General features: G+C 35.7%; 1 protein-coding gene across 1 annotated transcript; it reads right to left on the bottom strand.

Annotated features, from left to right (window-relative positions):
• Window positions 1–2,852: 2,852 nt before the first annotated feature.
• Window positions 2,853–4,203, bottom strand: LOC110650674 (uncharacterized). Its single transcript, XM_021805761.2, has one exon. The coding sequence runs from the start codon at window positions 4,029–4,031 to the stop codon at window positions 3,117–3,119; it is 915 nt and encodes a 304-aa protein (XP_021661453.2). The 5' UTR covers window positions 4,032–4,203; the 3' UTR covers window positions 2,853–3,116.
• Between the last annotated feature and the right edge of the window lie 18,412 nt (window positions 4,204–22,615).

Here is a 22,615-nt window from a genome sequence, read left to right on the forward strand (position 1 = left end):
AATTTTTTTTTTTTTTTTAAAATTTTTTTTAAAATTTTAAAAAAAAAATTAAAATTTCTTATTAAAAAATATTAAGTAACTAGTTAAGTTTTTTTGGTTTTAACTTTGAAAAATTTTTTTTTTTTTTTTTTTTTTTTTTTTTTAATAGTTTTTTTTTTTTTTTTTTTTTTTTTTTTTTTTTTTTTTTATAAAAGATTTATTAATATAATATTATATTATATTTTAAAATTATATATTAAGTAATTTATATTATATATATAATATATATTTTATTAATTTTAAATATAAATTAATATATAATAAATTTTTATAATATATATATAATAAATAATATAAATATATAATAAATTAAATTATAAAATATTATATAATAAATAATAAAAAAAAAAAATTTTTAAATTTAAAATAAAAAATATTATTTTAAAAAAAATTTTTTTATTTTAAATAAAAAAAAAATATTATTTTTTTAAATTAAAATTTTAATTTTTAAAATTTAAAAAAAAAAAAATAAAAAAAAATATTTTTTAATAAAAAAAAAATTATTAAAAAAAAAAAAAATAAAAAATTTTTAAAAAAAAATTTAAATTTAAAAAAAAAAATTTTTTAAAAAAATTTTTTTAAAATTTTTAAAATTTTTTTTTTTTAAATTTTTTTAAATTTATATTTGAATTTGTTATTTCGATTTTTTTTTTTATGGTTTATGGGCAGATATTTTATTTTATTGGAATTGTTTATTCATTATTTTTCCCATGTTTTAATGAGCTCCACCTTTTCTCATCAACCCCCCCCTAAAACCTATTCCCTAACTCCATCCCATCCTCCAAAAATCCCTCAATAACAGCGACCCTCTTTTTTTTTATTATATTAAATTTTTTTTTAAATTATATATTTTTATTATTTATTATTTTATATCATATATCTTTTTATTTTTCTCATTTCTTCTCATCTTTCTCTTTTCTATCTCTATCTTTCTCTCATCTTCTCTTCTCATTTCCACTTGGTTGATCTCTATTCATTGATGTTTCTTTCTCATATAAAATATAACTTAATATATGAAATTAATTTTATTTTTATTATTAAATATTAAAATTAAAATTTTTAATATTTTTATATTACTAATATAAATTAGTTTAATTTCTATTATTTTTTTTATTTTAAAATATAATAATTGAAAATTATTATTTAATTAATTAATCGAATTTTTCTATTTGTTTGTTGTTTATAAATTATTTTTAAATAGTTTGTATGTGTATTTTGTTTTTTTTTGGTATATACAGTCTTGCCAATGTCTTTCACATTGTACCACATTGCTACTGGAAATAAGTTGATGGGTGATGTAAAAAGCTATTTGGACTTCCTTGGTGACCAGGTATTTATTTAGCCTTTCAAAAATATTTATTGTTCATTATTAGAACATATTGCTATTTTAGTAAGGGGATAAAGAGATTTTATTTTACTGTGTTTTGGGTTGCAGATAATATCATATATATTGGCCACTGGTGCAGCCGTAGGATTCGGTGCTACAAAAGATATGAAATCAATATTTGCAGGGTCGGGAAATGTTGACGAATTCTTCAACAAGGGCTATGACTCTGCCAGTCTGCTCCTCCTGGGATTCGTCTGCACTGCAATATTATTGGTCTGGAAAATTTTGGCCTAGATCTGATTCATATGGACTGAAGATTACAAATGTATGATGAGACCCTCATGATAAATAGATGGAACCATATATATGCATCGTTTCTTCCTATGAACTTGTATCTTTTTGTTATTATTATTGCTAATTTTCTTGCTGACATTCAAATGTGGCATATAACAGGAAAAAGGAATAGAATTGAAAATAAAATTTAATGAAACGTTGTTATGAACTTCTAAAATATGGCATTGCTAATGATTTTGCAAGGAATTCAATGCTACAAGAGACCTAAGAAAACTTAGAAGGAGATATATTGTTAAATCTTCATTAGCACCCGCATTAAATCTTCTTTAGCACCCGCAGCCTCAGTAGAAAATATATCACAAGCACAACAGAATTGACAGCAAGCCCCTGAGTCTTTCAAATATCCTTCATTATCCTCCAAGAATCAAATTTGAAAGCCATCCCTACGTTTGGATTTTTTAAAGTGACCGAGAATCAAACTCTTTAACCAACTTCACTTACAACCAAATCAGTATAACATATCAGCAAGATAAAAGTATGAAGACTTTGCACCTAGAGAATGAAAAAATGTGTGTTCTGTACATTAGATAAACGGGGAATGAAATCAAGAGAAGGCTCTCTACTGGGCAAGCCCTACATGGGACCTCAACCAAGCCACACCGGCCAAACCACAACCGGCTTAAGGCCTACTTGTTTCTTTCTTTTGAAAGGCAAACACACACACACAAGAGTATAGGAGTTATGTATCAACACTCACACCCAGGCAATTGCTGACTGGGTGGAGTCTTAGCACATGCTTATAAACCCACACACACAAGCATCCACAATCAGTGTGGGAGCTGGAAGGCTCCCTCCAACTTGTCTTCATTCCATCTTTAATAATAATTTTTATGAAGATTCAATAGGATCTAAACACTAGTTAAAAATATTTGCAGGATCTACAGAAACACAAAAATTTAAAGGCCAAATGCATTCTAGACCCATTCACTTTATTAAAATGAGCAATTACCTCAAGAACTCAGCAAAAAATTAAATCAAGGGGAATAGCTTGTGCTCCTCACAAACGGCAGACCAAACTCCTTGACTTTTTTTTTTTATATTTTTTTTAAGTTAGCAGGTTTTTTTGTTATAAGGAAATAGAAAATTTTATTGAAGAAAAAGAAACAGAGAAACGAAAGAGGGAGAGGAGACGAAAATCAAAAGGAAAATTTTATTAAGCAAGCAGATTTTATTGATAAGAAAAAGTCCAGGAAAATGACCACAACAGTACAAACTCAAGACAAAACATCCTTAACAACAAACCAAATCAACCAATTCATGGTACTCGAGTGGTTTCAGGGCTATTAGGTCAAGAGTTTGAATCCGAATGGACTCGATTGTGAAAATAAAAAAAAAAACAACTTATTACCACTTCGCCAAGCAGGTTTCACATATAGACTTGAAACAATAAAGCACATTAAGTTGAAAATAATATAGTGGCAAAATAATAAGCAGCAGACATAATCGGAGGGATCGGAACTCCCAAAATAACCGAAAAGATAATTTCGAGAACTTTGATTCCAGTTTTAAACAAGATCATTGCAGTGTTCGTTCCCACATATCCCTTTATGATTCCGCGATTGCTAGGATATCGTCCGCATGATGAGCATCTTCCCTTATTCGTATACCCTTTTGTCTTTCTGTCAATTCTGCTATCCCGTCCACCCGATGAGCCTGTTCTTCCCTTGTGTCCTTGTATCTCTCTGCCAGGTGATAAGCTTCTTCCCCTATGTCCTGTTCTCTCTCTTCCAGATGCTATACGCGGCAATTCTAAGCGATTTCTATTGATTTCATGGCGTCTTTGTTGATCAAAGTATTTATTTTTCCAGGCCTCAAGAATCATCTCTTTTATACATGCCACATGAAGACAGTATCTGCGGCAAGTAGAAACATAAAACCAGCTTTTTGGACCACTAAGAATACGACATTTTTGGCAAGCTGAGGAAGCCTTTTTTTTCAGTTCTAGTGTCACACCTTCACTACTTAAGGTGAGTGGGAGCTTTGCACAGTTAGGGTGCATATCATATCCCCTAGACGAGCAATGGTACAGAAACCCTTTCACATCTTTCCCGCATGCATCACAAATTCTATCCCCAAATGTTGGAGATCTCTTATAAAAGTCGAATCTACATCCTTCAAAGAGATGATGGTAAGTAGGTGAGGAAGGTATTGCACATTCCTCATGCATATAAAACATACAGTTTCTGCATCTATAGCATCTCCCAAATCCGAGCTCTTTACACCCATCACAGAAGTAAGGTGTGGAGGGATGTTCGAGTTTTAGATAGTGCCGTGGGTGGCTGGGATGCTTAATATCGGTGACAGCAGGCATATTGTAGGAAAGGTTCTCTCAACACCTTTTGATGTGGAGATTTTGATGCGAGATTTGTAGGAATTTATGAATCTGCAATGAACTTCTTTTGAAGAGCTCTAATATAATTGAGGGAAAACCAGCAAAAGAGCGAAAGGTGGGTGGGATGATAAAGTTCCCAAAGTCTTTTTTTTATATTAAAACGCCACTCCTACTTCTATATATTAATATTATTATATATCTTTTTGTCCTATTATTACCATTAAAGAAGAACATCAGTGTTCCACAGAATTATAATAATGGTCATTCACACTCCTCCAATCAAAATTTCACACTTTTATATATATTCTAATCATGATGTCGCTTATTAAATAAAACCTTATTATTATTATTATTATAATTATTATTATTTTGTCTTATTATTTCGAGTCTTTCACATGATCTACTGCCTCTTGAACTTCTTTCTCGTGGTTACTGGTTGCGTTTTAATGGGTGTCAATGGCTTAATTTGTAGGTTTTCTTAACATAAGTAAATTAATTTTTTTTATTAATTATTTACGATGGAATTTATATATTACGATAGAGGATTTAATTAAAATATTAAAATAATTAAAATTGAACGAAGTTAAATAAGAGTTATTATTATTTTATTTAAAATAAATAATTTCGAAAAATTCTGTTATTGTTCCCTCAATGATTATATTAAATATTAAATTATTATTAATTATATTATTTAAACTTATGATAGATAGGAATTAAATAAAGAGTAATAAAAGTAAAGTAATAAAGATGTAAAAGTGACTAAATATAGCAAGTTAAAGAAATAAAAATCAATTAATAAAAGGTTGATTTTAGAATTAGGAATTCACACTCTAATTAATGGGATATTTCTTTAATTAGTTTAATAAATGAGTAATTGAGTAGGCGTGTGCTCGTATGTTACTGCATGACATGGGAATCAGTTTGTTTGGTACTGGTGCTCATGAGGTGCAAACTGGAAATGTCAATTTAAAAGGCGTGACTGGAATGCCAAAAAGATCCATCGATGCTGTTCTCTGCTTGTTTTTGGTGTCGATGAGATATTTCCATGGTTCTTTACAGCTTGTTTAGATGATGACTTTCTGTAGTTTCATAATGTATAGTATCGTAATGATACTTATTTGGGAAGATTATTTATAAAGAATGACGATTTTAGATTGTAAGGTGATGATTCTTTAATCATAATTTTATCACAGATTTTTAAGTTATTAAATCAATAATTTTAAAATAATTTAAAATTTTTGCATTTCAATTTTATACTTACATAATATATAAAATTTAAATAATATTATATTCTTTTTATTTATAAACGTTCCTTATTCATTACTTTCATTCTCTCACATATGTTAGTCTTTTATATATATATATATATATATATATATACTATAAAGTTTTTAATAATAGATATGTAGTTCATAATATTACTAGATTAATTAAAAAATATATTTTAAATAAATTTTTCATCAAAAGAAAATTTTTTTTATTGATATTCATAATGTTACTATTTCTATTAATAATTTTAAATAAAGTTTCCCACCTATATTAGGAGGTAAATTATGTGATAGGTAAAAGATTAAGGACTTGTAGACGCATTTTTAGTAATTTAAACACTTTACAATAGAAATTGTCCGTGTTGCAATGCAATTAAAATTTAGAATAACCCTTCATATATTTAAAACAGCTATTAGTATATTTTGATAATATTTATATTTATTATACTATACCATACTATTTAACAAATAAGAAAATGTTATTAAACCATCCTATACTATATTATCTTTCCAAATGTGTTAACAATAAAAATCATATAATATAACGTAACACAACACCATATGATATATTAATAAACTATGTTGCACTCAATCCAAACAAGGGTTAAAGAAATGGGACTTTTCGGCGATAGATCCTTGTTGTCTTGAACAGATCTTCATTGTCTTGAAGCCAAGTGTCTAATTGTTTCCTCTTGGTTTAGATCTTGATCACCTCATTGGCTTTGCATCTTGGTTGCTTCTAGGGTCTTATTTGCTTGATTGACATGCTGGTGGCATTCTATTGAATGAAAATTTTCCTTGTGCGCCATCTACTCGTTCATTGTCTTCTCTAGGATTTATCTTGCATAGTGAGGCTAGACGAAGTGATGACACTGCGTCTTCAACATGCCTCTCATGCAGGTCGATTCCAAAGCTAGGTTTCCTTAGGTTCTTTTGTGTTTCTAGTTCCTTAACTTTTAAGCCCCTTCTTTTATGTTTTGCCTTAACTAGCTTCGGCTCTAATTGTAAGCCTTTGGACTCAGTAATTAGCTAGGTGATATAAATGGGACATACCCTTATCATTGTACAAGTCTGAGCCTCATGCTAGTTTTTCTGCTATGAAGCTTTTATCTTTCGAAAATAAAAAGGAAGCTATCGACAATAGAAATCTCAAGTTTTTTACATGATTCTCACCACTTTTCATTGATTTAGTTGTGTTAATTGCACCAATAGTTGTCACGACCCAACCTATGGGTCGGACCGGCACTAGGACCTAGGCCAGCCTAAAGCCCCCGAGGCCCGTAGTAAGCCTAATTATTCACTTAACCCAACTCTAAGGCCCATTTGGGCCCAATTTCAAGAAATCAACCGGACAGAGTCCGGCCATAAAATGGACCTACCAACGGGGAGTTTTTGACTCATCCGACCTGTAAACACAGTAAATACTCAATTGGGGAGCTCAGCTCACCCTCCACATACTCATCAGCATAAAAATAAATGGGAGCTCAGCTCCCTCATCCAATCCATCAAACATGCATAGAATATTAAGTTTACAGGTTCAAAATAATAATTTAGTTTACAGACCCATATCAAATAAACATTCCTAACACATGCGGAAATTCTAGAAATTTATAGAATTACACAAATATGAATAAATAACCTGCGAGGGAGAAAGCAGGTTAATCTCAAAAATATCTTCCTGTGGCCTGGAAAAATATTGAACAGGAGTGAGCGTTCGACTCAAAGAGTAAAATATCAATTTTAACCATAATCTCTATAACTATCTGAAACTAATACACCCCGTAGAGTGAAATACATCATCAGCAATAAATTCACATCATAACAGCAAAAAGGTAATTTGGAGCACTCACACATCCAGTAGTATCAATCATAATATATGAGAGCTGATCCCTATCTGACTCTCTTAAATCCAACAGTGCCGGCCGAAGAACTCAAGCCGGACTTTCGCTTAGTAAACCAAATCGGGGTCCCAGTGAAGAACTCAAGCCGTGTCTACCCCGAAGGACCGGGTCCCAGCGAAGATCTCAAGCAGTGTCTACCCGTCCTATCCATAGTCCACACCACATCACACGCACGCCAACGCACGCACACTGCTCCAAATTACCACAACAATATACATGGCACTTTCACAGTTATGAATGCAACATAAATCGTGCCTAAAGTTTATCTACATAGATATATGCATATAAGTGATGCATGGGCATGCTTGAACATATAATAATAGTGAAATTATAATTAAAATTAATATTTTACTCACAGACTTGATAACGGTCACTGTAGCGGCTGGGCGGAGGAAGAAGGCTATCCCGGCTCACCTGACAATTACATTACAATTATTTAATACAAATGACTCAATACAAATCAAGAAAAGACCAAGTACGTCCTAAGTCGTGTCGAAAATCCAGCAGAGTCTCCCCTATACCTAGGACCTACCCAACCTGCAAAATGGCTCAAAACACACTTCTATATTCACAATCCATATATCCACAACTCAATCACATCACAAAGCCCCTCCTGGGCCCATCAAATCAGTCATCCATCACAATATGTAAAATTTCAATTTAGTCCTTATAATTGATTATTTTTGCAAAAACTACCCAAACAAGCTCTAAAAATTCTAAAATTTTGCCCCGCAGTCCTTAACAATATTACTAGGCTATTGCAAAAAGAATCATAATTTTCTGAACTACCACGAATATTTTATGGATTTATAATCCTATTTAAGCACTAGAAAATTATGAAAAAGCAAGGTTCGGGTTTACCTTTGCCGATTCTGACTTCGGGGACGCGCTCGGGACATCTGACAATGGGGGGGTAGCCAAAACCTCGGTCCAATTCGGAGACTTTTCCTAGAGGTGCTCGCCGGAAATTCACGCATTGGCCAATCGTCGAATTTCCTCGAATTGAGGATAACTACACGAAGCCCACAACACGGGAGTTAGTACATAAATTTTTCAGAATTTTCTAAGCTCATTTAATGCTCGGAAAAACACTGCGAAGTTCCGTGGGACCCATCGAAAAACGGTGTCGGAAAATTTTGAAATTTATATCCCCGTGAAGCTCTCGACGAGTGAAGCGCTCTGGTACTCTCGGTTTTCTCGTGGGGTTCACGGTTTGCGAGAAATCTAGCCCGAAAGTCAAAATGGGCTAAAACTTCCTGGGCAAAATTGGACAAACCGCTCGATGTATTTCGGTGTTCTTGGTGTCTATGGAAAGCTCTCGACGAGTAGATGAATTTAGACACAAGACCTGATCCGATTGGTGGCCGGATCAGCCGGATTTTGGCCGGGAAGTGAAAAAGTCGCGCGTGCAAGAGGGGGGGGGGCGTTCGCGAGCGTTTCCACTGCTTGGGGTGCAGTGGGTCAGGATGGCTAGGGGTAGCGCCGCGAAATGGGTGGCGAGGAGGCGCTGCAAGGGGAAGAGGGAGGAGAGAGAAAAAGAGAGAGAAAGGGAGGGAGGTCGGACGGGCGCGGGGAAGGGGAAAGAAGAAAAAGAAAAGGCCGGTCCGATTCGACCGGTCCGATCCGATCCGGTTCGATTCGGCCGGTTCGATTTAGGATACAAAATTTTAAATTTTTACTCACTGACCTCAAAACGAGGTCCAAAATTTCAAAAATTCGAAAACTCAAAAAAATTCGTAGACTCCAAATATATTTTTAGTTTTGCCACGTGGTCTTTAAATTAATTTTTAAAAATCATCTAAATTTATATTTTCGGAAAATCGAACCCGATTTTTAAAATCCGAAAAATCTCAAATAATTTCTTAAAATTTAAATAAAATTAAAATATCAATAATACTCATAAAATAATAAAATTTAAAATTTTTGGGGTGTTACATTCTTCCCCCCTTATAGAAAATTCGTCCTCGAATTTTACACAAGGCAGAATAAAGTACATGATTACACATTGAACAGATAAGGGTACTTGCTACGCATGTCCCATTCTGACTCCCATGTGCACTCTTCCACTGACTGGCTCCTCCACAAAACCTTAACCATAGGGATCTGTTTTGATCTTAGCTGCCTCACTTGATAGTCCACTATGGCTACAAGTTGCTCCTCAAATGTCAAATTCTCTTTTAGCTCTATTACATCTGGCTGTAGTACATGAGAGGGATCTGGAATGTATTTCCTGAGCATGGAGATGTGAGATACGGGATGAACGTGAGAAAGGTTGGGTGGTAGCTCCAACCGGTAGGCAACTGCTCCAACTCTATCAGTAACCTCAAAAGGTCCAATATACCGAGGTGCCAACTTTCCCTTCTTTCCAAATCTCATGACTCCCCTCATCGGAGAAACCTTCAGGAATACATAGTCGCCTACTGCAAACTCCACATCCCTCCGTCTGGGGTCTGCATAACTCTTCTGCCTACTGAAAGCTGTTTTCAATCGTTCCCTGATTAAAGGAACTACCTCTGAAGTGTACTGCACTAGATCTACATCATGCACCTTCGCTTCTCCCATTTCCGTCCAACACAGAGGAGACCTACATTTTCTTCCATATAATGCCTCATAGGGTGCCATCCCTATGCTGGAATGGTAACTGTTGTTGTAGGCAAACTCCACCAAAGCTAGCTGATCATCCCATTGACCTCCAAAATCCAAAACACTCATGCGAAGCATGTCTTCTAGTGTTTGGATTGTCCTTTCGGACTGTCCGTCTTTCTGAGGCTGGAAAGCCGTACTGAAGTTTAATTGTGTGCCAAGTGCCTCCTGTAGCTTCCTCCAAAACCGAGAAGTGAACTGGGGCCCTCTGTCAGATATTATGGAAGCCGGAACTCCATGCAATCTGACTATTTCTCGAATGTAGAGTCGGGCATACTGTGCCACAGAATATGTAGTCTTCACAGGCAAGAAGTGAGCTGATTTGGTTAGGCGGTCTACAATTACCCATATGGAATCATATCCTCGCGTGGTACGAGGCAACCCAGTCACAAAATTCATAGTAATCATTTCCCACTTCCATTCTGGGATAGGGAGCTCTTGCAGCTTCCCTGATGTTCTTTGATGTTCAAACTTCACCTTCTGACAAGTCAAGCACTTGGACACAAAGTCTGCTATGTCTCTCTTCATGCCATTCTACCAGTAGCTATCTTTCACATCATGGTACATCTTGGTGGAACTTGGGTGGACATTGTACAGGGTATAGTGTGCCTCTTGCATGATTTCATTTCTGAGATTGTCCACATCGGGCACACATATCCTAGAACCTTGCATAAGGGCGCCATCATTGGCAAACCCGAACTCCCCACCTTCACCTTGCTATACTCTTTCTATGATCTTCATCAATTGTTGGTCTCTGTGCTGGGAAACTCTAACTCTGTCCCGCAAGTCTGGCCTCACTAAAAAATGAGCCAACAATACCTCCTCATCTGAAAGATCTAGGATTAAACCTTGATCCATTAACTCATGTACTTCCCGAATCAACGGTCTCTTCTCCATTAATATATGCGCTAAACTGCCAGAAGATTTCCTGCTCAAAGCATCTGCCACTACATTGGCCTTCCCAGGGTGGTACTGGATGGTGCAATCATAGTCTTTCAGAAGCTCCATCCATCTCCTCTGTCTCAAGTTTAAATCCCTCTGTTGGAAGATGTACTTCAAACTCTTGTGGTCGGTGTATATCTCGCACACTTCACCATACAGGTAGTGTCTCCAGATTTTTAGTGCAAAGACTACAGCTGCCATTTCCAAATCATGGGTGGGGTAGTTCTATTCATGCCTCTTCAGCTGTCTTGAAGCATAAGCCACTACTTTTCCATTCTGCATCAAAACACACCCTAGGCCAACTCTGGAGGCATCACAATACACAGTGTATCCTTCACCACTCATAGGTAGTGTCAACACAGGGGCAGTGGTTAGACACTCCTTAAGCTTCTGGAAGCTCTTCTCACAGTCATCTGTCCAAATGAATGGAACATTCTTTCGAGTTAACTTAGTTAGGGGAGCCGCTATCCTGGAAAAATCTTGCACAAAACGCCTATAGTAGCCAGCTAGACCCAGAAAACTTCGCACCTCGGTGGATCTGTAGGCCTAAGCCAATCGATTCTGACTTCAATTTTCTTGGGATCCACTTGAATACCTTCACTAGAAACCACGTGTCCTAAGAATGAGATGCTTTCTAGCCAAAATTCACATTTTGAAAATTTGGCATATAGCTGGTGCTCCCTCAAAGTTTGCAACACCATTCTCGAGTGCCACACGTGTTCTTCCTCGGTCCGAGAGTATACCAAAATGTCATCTATGAATACGATGACAAAACGGTCCAAAAATGGCTTAAACACCCTGTTCATCAAGTCCATGAAGGCTGCTGGTGCATTAGTGAGTCCAAAAGACATCACCAAGAACTCATAATGACCATATCTTGTCCTGAATGCCGTTTTGGACACGTCCTCATTCCTGATTCTCAACTGATGGTAGCCTAATCGTAGGTCTATCTTGGAAAAGAATCTAGCCCCTTGGAGCTGATCAAACAGGTCATCGATCCGAGGAAGTGGATACTTATTCTTCACAGTTACCTTGTTCAGCTGTCTATAGTCAATACACAACCTCAATGACCCATCTTTCTTTCTTACAAATAGCACAGGAGCACCCCAGGGTGAAGTGCTCAGACGTATGAAACCCTTGTCCAAAAGCCCCTGTAGTTGCTCCTTTAACTCTTTCAATTCTGCTGGTGCCATCCTGTAAGGTGGCATTGATATGGGGTTTGTACCCGGAACAACATCAATGTAGAACTCTATTCCCCTTTCTGGTGGCAACCCTGGAAGCTATTCAGGGAAGACATCCATGAATTCTCTGACAACAGGAACATTTTCCATGTTGGCACCTTTTACAGATGTATATCTCACTAATGCCAAGTACCCTTGGCATCCACGCCTCAACATTTTTCTAGCACTAATTGCTGACACCAAATTATATGGAGCCACGCTCCTATCACCATCAAATCTAAACTCTTCCACACCAGGTATGTGGAAATGCACCTTTTTGTTCCTGTAGTCTAAAGTGGCATAATGAGTTGCCAACCAATCCATCCCCAAGATTACATCGAAATCTATCACTGGTAGAGGAACCAAGTCTGCTGGGAGGATCTTTCCATCCACTACTACTGGGCTACCCGGAAAAACCATATCTACATCTATGTTGTCACTAAGTGGGGTAGCTACCGACAAAAGACATTCTAAGGTTGTAGGGTTTCTACCCAACCTCACGGCAAACACAGGGGAGACAAATGAGTGCGTAGCACCCGGATCTATTAAAACACGAGCCTCATAGGAACAGACCAGAAGAATACCTGCCACAACTGGATTTGAAGCTTGAGCATCCTGGTGGGTCAGGGTGAAAACCCGAGCTTGACCCCTACCCTGAGTGGCAGAACCCTGATACTGACTTCTACCTCCTGATCTGCCTCCAAATCCACGCCCCCCTTGTCCTCGCCTGCACATCGAATCGATCGCCTACCATGCTGGAAGCACCCGGATACAACTGGAGAGGAACATTTGCAACAGAACCCTGTGACCCCATCTATGGCTCATTGAACACGGGGCATTCCCTAGCAAAGTGACCTGGTTGGCCACACTTGAAGTATACTCCTGAACCCATCATACAAGGTCCTGAATTTTCTCTTCCACACTGTGCACAAGGTGCCAAGGAGGATCCTGAACTGCACTTAACCAGGCTGCACTTCGAACTGTGACCACCGCTGGATCCGCACTCAGTGCGAACCCTCGGGATTTGTGTCTAAAGCCACTCTTCTTGTTCCTACTTCTTCCTCTGAAATTACTCTGGCCACCACTATCTGGAGCACCCATATGGGGAGCACCTGAAGAACCCTCTGCTCTGTTTTTCTTTGCTCTTCCGCTGTCATCCGCAGCATAGCTAATCTCTATCTGTCTGGCTCGATCAACTACCACATCAAACTACTGATCAGACATCATGGCCAGGTTTGCATACCTCCTGTCAAGCCCCTTTAGGAACCTCTTCACCTTCATAGTTTCTGTAGCAACTGCTGTAGGGGCATACCTGCTCAACTCAAGAAATTCTATAGCATATTCATCTACAGACCTGCCATTCTGTCTTAAGGCCTCAAAGGCCCACTGCTTTTGATCCCTGAAGCTTTTTGGAACAAACCGATTGATGAACAGTTCCATAAACTGAGTCTACGACAAACCCTCCATCCGAGGTAATATGTAGTCATTCATCCATTGTCTAGGCATAGGCCCCATGACATGCTGTATACACTCTATTAGTCTTCTATCAGTCAACTGCAATTCTGTTCCTACCTGTTTGCAGGAATCCAAAAACCGATATGCATTGTCTGACACATCATAAGTACTAGGCACCAACTTCTTGAAATTGATGATATGTTTGTAAGGTTCCCCTCTTGGCGCGGTGGACTGCTGCTGCTGTGGAGGGTGGACCATATACTACGCCATCATGTCGATGGTTCTCTGCAACCCAGCTAGAGTAGCTGCCATGGGGTCCATGGGACCCTGTGCCATGAAAGATCGATCTCGACCGTGGCACCGCTTCTTTACTTGAGCAGCTCGAGGCCTCCTACCCCGCCTCCTCTGGCAAAGCCTCATCCTGTGCTGACACCTCGTCAGGCACATCTGGTTCTGGTGCAGTGACAGCTCTCCTGCTTCTACGCATTTTCCTGAAATTCAGCAGTATTAGCCCACAAAATTCAAAATTACTCATTACACAGCTCTATAGACTCATATTTACACACAATATATGAAGCAGAAACTAGAAGCAAAGATGACAATGCAAGACGAATGTGGACCCTATTTTTCTGCATGTGACTCCTAGTAGACTCTTCCCAACACTTTAGATGAACATTCCCTAAGAATCTGGAGCCTAAGCTCTGATACCACATTTGTCACGACCCAACCTATGAGCCGGACCGGCACTAGGACCTGGGCCAGCCTAAAGGCCCCGAGGCCCGTAGTAAGCCTAACTATTCACTTAACCCAACTCTAAGGCCCATTTGGGCCTAATTTCAAGAAATCAACCGAACAGAGTCCGGCCATAAAATGGACCTACCAACGGGGAGTTTTTGACTCACCCGACCTGTAAACACAGTAAATACTCAATTGGGGAGCTCAGCTCACCCTCCACATACTCATCAAAGATAAAATAAATGGGAGCTCAGCTCCCTCATCCAATCCATCAAACATGCATAGAATATTAAGTTTACAGGTTCAAAATAATAATTTAGTTTACAGACCCATATCAAATAAACATTCCTAACACATGCGGAAATTCTAGAAATTTATAGAATTACACAAACATGAATAAATAACCTGCGAGGGAGAAAGCAGGTTAACCTCAAAAATATCCTCCTGTGGCCTGGAAAAATATTGAACAGGAGTGAGCGTTCGACTCAGAGAGTAAAATATCAATTTTAACCATTATCTCTATAACAACCTGCCCAACCTGCAAAATGGCTCAAAACACACTTCTATATTCACAATCCATATATCCACATCTCAATCACATCACACAGCCCCTCCTGGGCCCATCAAATCAGTCATCCATCACACTATGTAAAATTTCAATTTAGTCCTTATAATTGATCATTTTTACAAAAACTACCCAAACAAGCTCTAAAAATTCTAAAACTTTTTCCCGCGGTCCTTAGCAATATTACTAGGCTATTGCAAAAAGAATCATAATTTTCTGAACTACCACGAATATTTTATGGATTTTTAATCCTATTTAAGCACTAGAAAATTACGAAAAAGCAAGGTTCAGGTTTACTTTTGCCGATTCCGAGTCCGGGGACGCGCTCGGGACATCTGACAATGGGGGGGCAGCCAAAACCTCGGTCCAATTCGGAGACTTTTCTGGTAACAGTGCATTCGCCGAAATTCACGCACCGGCCAATCGCCGAATTTCCGCGAATTGAGGATACCTACACGAAGCCCACAACACGGGGGTTAGTACATAAATTTTTCAGAATTTTCTAAGCTCATTTAATGTTCGGAAAAATACTGCGAAGTTCCGTGGGACCCACCGAAAAATGGTGTCGAAAAATTTTGAAATTTATATCCCCGCGAAGCTCTCGACGAGTGAAGCGCTCTGGTACTCTCGGTTTTCTCGTGGGGTTCACGGTTTGCGAGAAATCTAGCCCGAAAATCAAAATGGGCTAAAACTTCCCGGGCAAAAATTGGACAAACCGCTCGATGGATTTCGGTGTTCTTGGTGTCTATGGAAAGCTCTCGACGAGTAGATGAATTTAGACACAAGACCCGTTCCGATTGGTGGCCGGATCGGCCAGATTTTGGCCGGGAAGTAGAAAAGTCGCGCGCGCAAGAGAGAGCGTTCGCGCGCATTTTCCGGCCGTTTGGGGCGGCGACTGGTGGGCTAGGACGGATGGAGGTGGGTGCCGGCGAGCTGGGGTGGCAGGGGAGGCGGCGGCGCGGCAAGGGGAGGAGGGAGGAGAGAGAAAGAGAGAGAGAAAGGGAGGGAGGTCAGACGCGCGCGGGAAAGGGGAAAGAAGAAAAAGAAAAGGCCGGTCCGATTCGATCGGTCCAATCCGATTTGGTTCGATTCGGTCGGTTCGATTCAGGATATAAAATTGTAAATTTTTACTCTGCCTCGGGACCGAAAATGAGGTCCAAAAATTTCGAAAAAATTTCAGAAAACTCAGAAAAATTCGTAGACTCCAAATATATTTTTAGTTTTACCACGTGGTCTTTAAATTAATTTTTTAAAAATCATCTAAATTTATATTTTCGAAAAATCGAACCCGATTTTTAAAATCTGAAAAATCTCAAATAATTTCTTAAAATTTAAATATCAATAATACTCATAAACTAATAAAATTTAAAATTTTTGGGGTGTTACAATAGTCACTCATTTTAATCGTTATTTTATTTTAATTATTTAACTTTAATTTATTAAAATGAAATCCTCCAACTTTAATTTTTATTTTATAAAAAATTCTCTTAACTTGTTATAATAGATTTTCAGCAAAAAAAGAAATTATTATTTCATTCATCTTTTTCAAAAAGGATTGTAACATTCTTTTTTTTACAATTTTTATTTTTTATGATCAAATTAATTGATATTTGTTAACAATAAAATTATTTTATTTTTAATGAAATTTATTAATAAAATTTTTTACGTTTGCTAGTGGGTATTCAAAACTTGGAAATAGCACTAATCCAATCCAATAGAATAGGTCCCCACACACAACAGTTGAACTAAGTCTCAAAAAGGTCCAAGCACACCACTTAAGACCCATCCTGGCAGGCTGGTCAACTTTGTATTGCCCATTAAATATATGACTCACAGCTCCATGGAAAAATGAATCCTTTCACACCTATATTATGCACTAAAATCCTAAAGACCTCATCAGGATTATCATTATTATTGTATATGGTCCAAAAAGAGAAGAAGAATATGAAGACAAGCACCAGCTAATGCCCTCAAAATCAAAAAGAGCGGCCATTGACTGACCAAATGATTTTGGTTCATCATCTAATCACCATCCTGCCAAACTAGTGCAACTAAAATCCCTAAACGCGTAACCTACCCATAAAGATTTTTAGCTTAATTTATGATTAATTTTTGTTTATTATCCCTCAGCTTAAATAAGTTTATTATATATAGTTATCTTTCAATTTTATAGTTAATTTAAAATTTTAATTCTTTATTTATTTTTAATTTATTTAAAATAAAACCATACTTTATTTTAGAAATATTTTAATATTTTTTAAATATTTACAATTAATTAATTATTTAATTATCATATAAAAATATTATTTGATTTTAAGTTAATACTTAAAATATTTATTTTTAATTTATCTTAATTCTTTTGTTTTTATTTTAATGTAAGAAAAAAATTAAACATATAATAAATTTTTATTTTGAAAATATTTAAACCCTAATTAATTTTTATTTTTTTTACACGGGTAAATATTGTCTTTATTTTTTAAATTAGTAAAATAATATGTCTAATCTTAATTATTATTTGGTCTATTTTGTTCTAAAATTTTTTGCATATTAAATTAAAGTTTAAATATTTTTGTGAGGTAAATTATATAAAATCGAGTGATGTATGGTATATTTATTAAAATTGAAGAACGATAAGTTAAATTTAATTATAATTTAATATGGGAAACTATAATAGTAGGTTATTGAAATTTTAATAATACTCAAATTAAAATTAAATATTTTTATAATTCAAATTAAAATTAAAGAATATTACTGATATAACCATCTAAGTTGAGAGAAAATAAATAAAATTAATTCCCTACTAATAGGGGTGAGCATTATTCGGTTCAAATCGAATAAACCGAACCAAATTATCTTAATTCGATAATTCAGTTCGATTTTTTAGATAATTTGTAACGTCCTTACTTTAGGTAGTCCATACATTCTACTGTTCCGACGACTAACATCTGTTCGGACAGCTAGGATGTCTGAAACTACACTCAAACTAGAGTGAGAAGGCATAAATTGACCGAATAAAGACCAAAAAAAATTAAGAAAAATAAAAGAAATGAATTACAAATGAGTTAAATGAGCCGGGGTCACAGCGATGGGTGACCGTACGGGGAAGCGACTGTGAAGACAGTTGCTGACCCCAGACCCACAAGGAACCCTAGGGAAATAATTTTTGGGACTCCAATGAATAGTTATTGAGGTCTAAATGACATTAGAAATACCAAAGAAAATTCAGGAAAATTTATTAATCGGTACAGATAAAAATAACCCAGTAAGTCTAACGAATGGCATTTTGATTATTTCAACCCCAGAGTTGAATTTTAACCTAAATTTCTATTAAGATGAGAGAGATTAAAATATATAAAATAAATTAAAATGATGAATGATGGTTGAAAAAGTAAAAAAAAAAGAAAAGAAAAGAAAAGAAAAGAAATAAGCTTAATAGATATGTGTGTGTGTGTGTGTGTGTGTGTGTGTGTGTGTGATGTTATAATGACATCATTTAAAATTTATCAACCTATGGAAAATTAACAAGTTTTGTTAAGAGATAAGGGAGATAATAAATAAGATCAAATAATTAAAAAAAGGTGTTATCTTCTTCATTTTCTCCCTATGGCCAGCACACTCCAAGCAACTCCTTCATCCATTGTTGTCCAAATTTGAGCTTAATTTCTCCTTAAATCCAACCATAAAATCCTAATATCCTTTCATTAAATTTCATCCCCACATTGTTAGTGGTATGCCCTAGAGCATATCATTTAGTATGTATATTATACATATTTTATTAATAAAAAAGCATTTTTACTTTTCCATTTACATAATATATTTATGTGTAATAGAAAAAGTCCATTAATATTTTGTTAGAAATTCTATTCTTAAGTTGTTAAGAATATGAGTGACAGTATTTCTAGTACAAAGTATCATAAATTGGTTCACAATCGAGAATACTTCAAAATAAGGACATGACTTATCCAGAATGATTGTAATCATGTTTGTTCTCAAGTTATTTATATGAGATGTAAATAAGATGGAATTGTGAGTCTCATGCCATATAACAAACACCATAGACACTTATGCATGATAAGTAGGCCGAACCAGTGACACTTATGACAAGCACGTGGAGTTTACTCTTATCAATGCACTATCATAAATCATATCAGTGCATATAATCTTTAGACCCGAGATAACACAGTTATCTTGTATATAGGTGGTTTGAGTTTGATACTGCTTTTATACTTGTACTGTGTATGGGTATATGGGCATGTGTTGGCTCCTATTAGTTATATATGGAGGTAGTTATTGATCAAGATGGAATCTATTATCCTAAGTAAATAGGGATAAAATCCTATGTTCATTTAATTGTTCTTGATGTTTCAAGTTCCTGGCCAGGACAGACAGATTTAATCAGAAAAGAGTTTCTGATGAGAAAATCTTTTTAATCAATAACTGGAATTAAAAGAGAACATAATATTCATAGCAAATGGGGTTTGACACAAACCATGACTCCAGCTCGAATTAGGATTTTGTAACAGAGAGATTCTAGTGTATGGTAACATATGGTTATAGGTTCATTTAAGGTATTCCTTATTACTGATTGGGTAGCCATGGCATGCTATGCTAGTGATGTGGCGAATCCGCAAGTATACAGGTCGTCTCAAGTAATAAAGTGATGAATCAAGTATCGTTCCCACGAGGATTTTCCGTTTGAGTACCAAACTATGATTGAAGTGATTATTTGGGCTAATAATTAATGAATAAATGGTAAATGTAAATGAGTAAGGTAAATTGATTAATCTAATTGAAATGGGTAAAGAGCAACAAATAAATTCTAAATCTAGTTTGCAATTAAACTAAATTGACAATGGGTAATTTAAATGAAAATCTAATTATGTTAAAAATGATTCCAGAGTTGGGGGTTTATGCATAAATTAATTGGGGTTTGTCTTGGGCATTCCAATTTTTAGGGAAAATAAAGTTTGAAGGAAATTGATTCTAAATTCCTTTGATATCTTTTTCAAGCAAACCAAAGTGTGTTCTAAAATAACCAAACCTACTTTCGCATGTTATTTGATTACTTTAAAACCCATTAATTTTTGTAACCAATAATTAATTCCTCTTAAAATCCTAGTTTATTTCTAAATCTAGGTGATTTTAAGTTCCAATCCTTGATTATCTATCAATGACTTTCGTCTTTCGGTCCTTCAATCAAAGATTAACACAATACCCAATGGGTACCAATATTAGGCAAGTAAATCAAGCACACAAGGAAGGAATTAAAGCTCATATTTATATAAAATAAGGAAATACCCAGTCCAAATCCACAAATTAATCTAAAACATATTTTCCAACTCTGAAATCTAAAGAGTTTACTCACTCATGATGGTATTTACAAGAAAGATTGATGGAAAAGTAAAGAAAAACATGATAAGAGGACTGAAATAGAAAAACCTAGGTAGAAGAACCCAAAACTCTGGTTTCTGGAGCTCCAAAAATGGTTGCAGCAGCTCCTCCCCAAAAGAAATGGCGTCTCCTTCTCTCTCTCTATTAAATTTTCTTTCCTTTTTGTTTTTCCTTCCTTTCCTCTTGTTGCAAAAACTAGGAAATGATCAATTTATATGGTCCCAAAAAGTTGCCCTAAAAGTAAATAAGAGCCAAGGAGTGGATAGGAAATGAGGTGTAAAATTATCCAAGTCAGCAGCATTATTCACGTTCTGGGCAGTCTACTTAGGGTTTGGCTTAACCCTAAGCAGCTTCTTAGCAAATTTCAGCTTCTAGTCGCACTGTCTACTTAAGGTTAAGCAGACCTTCAGCAAATTTCGGCAGACTTAGAGTAAAATGGACTTTTCTGCTCATGCTTAACTTGTGCTGCACCTTAAGCACTGCCGTTTTACCCTAAGCAGGATCTTAAGCAAAGTGTCAAGCAAATTTCGGCTAACTTGCTCTTTCAAAGCTTGATTTCTTCAACTTTCCTCTATGTTTAAAGAACTCCAAATTTCTTCAAATCACTTCCTAATGCACTCATTGATCTTCGATTTGCTACAAAATCCTATAAAAAATAACAAAATTACAAAAATCAAATATAAAGTATCTAAAGTTAATAAATAAGCTAAAATAAGGCTAAAAACATAAAATATACTAAAATATAAGGGCAAAATGGATACAAAACTACCCTAAAATGCCTATATGAAATGAGTGTAACAAATTCCCTCAAACTCAAACCTTTGCTTGTCCTTAAGCAAATTAAAAACAATTAATGCAATTTAGGGCACCTTACCTTAAATTTATGAAAATTACTTATCCAAACTCTCAAGCTTACTTTTAGCCTCTAACAAACCATATACCCACTTTCAAGATACAAAGAGTTTAATTCTTACTAAAGTTATCACTGCTTAGCCTTGGGTCAATTATCCATATCATCAAGCCCAAACCAATCAATCACAAAGAATAATCATGCCTAAATAGACTATAGGGTAATCCATAAACTAAAGTGTCTCAAATAATGATGGAAGTAAATGAATGGATTAGTGATATCACAATCCCATAGGCAATTCTCCTATACCAATCTCCACTAATGTAGCAAAACACCATCAAAAGATCAAAAGGACTTTTAAGGGTTGTAATGGGGCCAAGGGGGTGATAATGTGGCTAACAGGAAAATGATAAAGGTAACAAAATATGAGAATAATCAAATTATTAAAAGATCAAGACACACAAAATATTTTTTTTTTATTTTTTTATTTATTATTATTTTTTTTGAATCATTTGGGAGAAGGAACTTTACAACTATTCACCAATGCTAGCATATAATTTTGAAGCTTTTAGAGGGACTACATAAATAACATTGACTTTGAATTATAATTGTCCCTTTCAATTCACCCCCAAACTCATTTCTTTGTGTGCTTGGGTGGTGAATTACATACCATAATTGAATTTGCTAGCTCTTTTTTTTTTTGTATCACTTCTCCCAACTAATTATTATTATTATTATTATTTTAAGTGTATCTATCACTCAAAGAATTATTCTCATGGAGGGTAGGTAAGTGTTTGGGTTTATGGCTAGGCATTAATGTGAGTTCCAAAGAAATAAGAGGGATAAATGTAGGCTCAAATTGGTTTCAAAGGGAAATTTTTAAGTGAGATTGGCTAAGGCTAAAATATGGGTTTAAAATTCAAAGAATGCCTAGATCATTTCTTTTTCAAGTGTATGCTATGATTTCGCCTTAAAAGGTTCAGAAAGATTGTTCTAGGATTGGTGAGACATCAATTAGCTACTTCTCACCCTAGAGTTTTCTCTAAGCACTCAAAGTCAATGCAATTGATTGGGTGGCCCTTGGCTAAGAAGATATAAACTAAAGCAAGAATCTAATAACTTTGCACCTATCTAGAACTTTCAATCCATCAAAACCTTCTAAAAGTAAGGTTTCGATCCGGTTTAATGATGATCCCGATCTTAAGTGTTCAAGTCAAATTTCCAATTTTAATCAAGTCCCGTTTAGCGTTGGTTCCCTGCCGATCTCATGCTTATTGTGTTTTCCGACCTCTTACACTTAGATCAATAATCACTTTTAGTTGTTGTTTTAATATGCTCAAATAATCAAGTAATTAGGCAATTTAGAGATTTTTCGATCACATCCATTCATTAAACAAAAAGGGAATTTTCATTTCATTTAAAATTTGTACAAGTCATTCGACTGGAGGATCACCCCAAGCCTGATCTACATTTTGTTCGCTCCCTCTCTCACCTTCGGCCTCCTCCTCGCTTTCCTCTTCATCTTGGGGAGCCAGGTCGACCATCCAGGAGAAGTCCTCCTCGGGATAATGCTTCTTGAGCTCGGCTAAGAGA

Source organism: Hevea brasiliensis, chromosome 14 (genome assembly GCF_030052815.1).
Source record: "Hevea brasiliensis isolate MT/VB/25A 57/8 chromosome 14, ASM3005281v1, whole genome shotgun sequence".
Classification (NCBI taxonomy): Eukaryota; Viridiplantae; Streptophyta; class Magnoliopsida; order Malpighiales; family Euphorbiaceae; genus Hevea; species Hevea brasiliensis.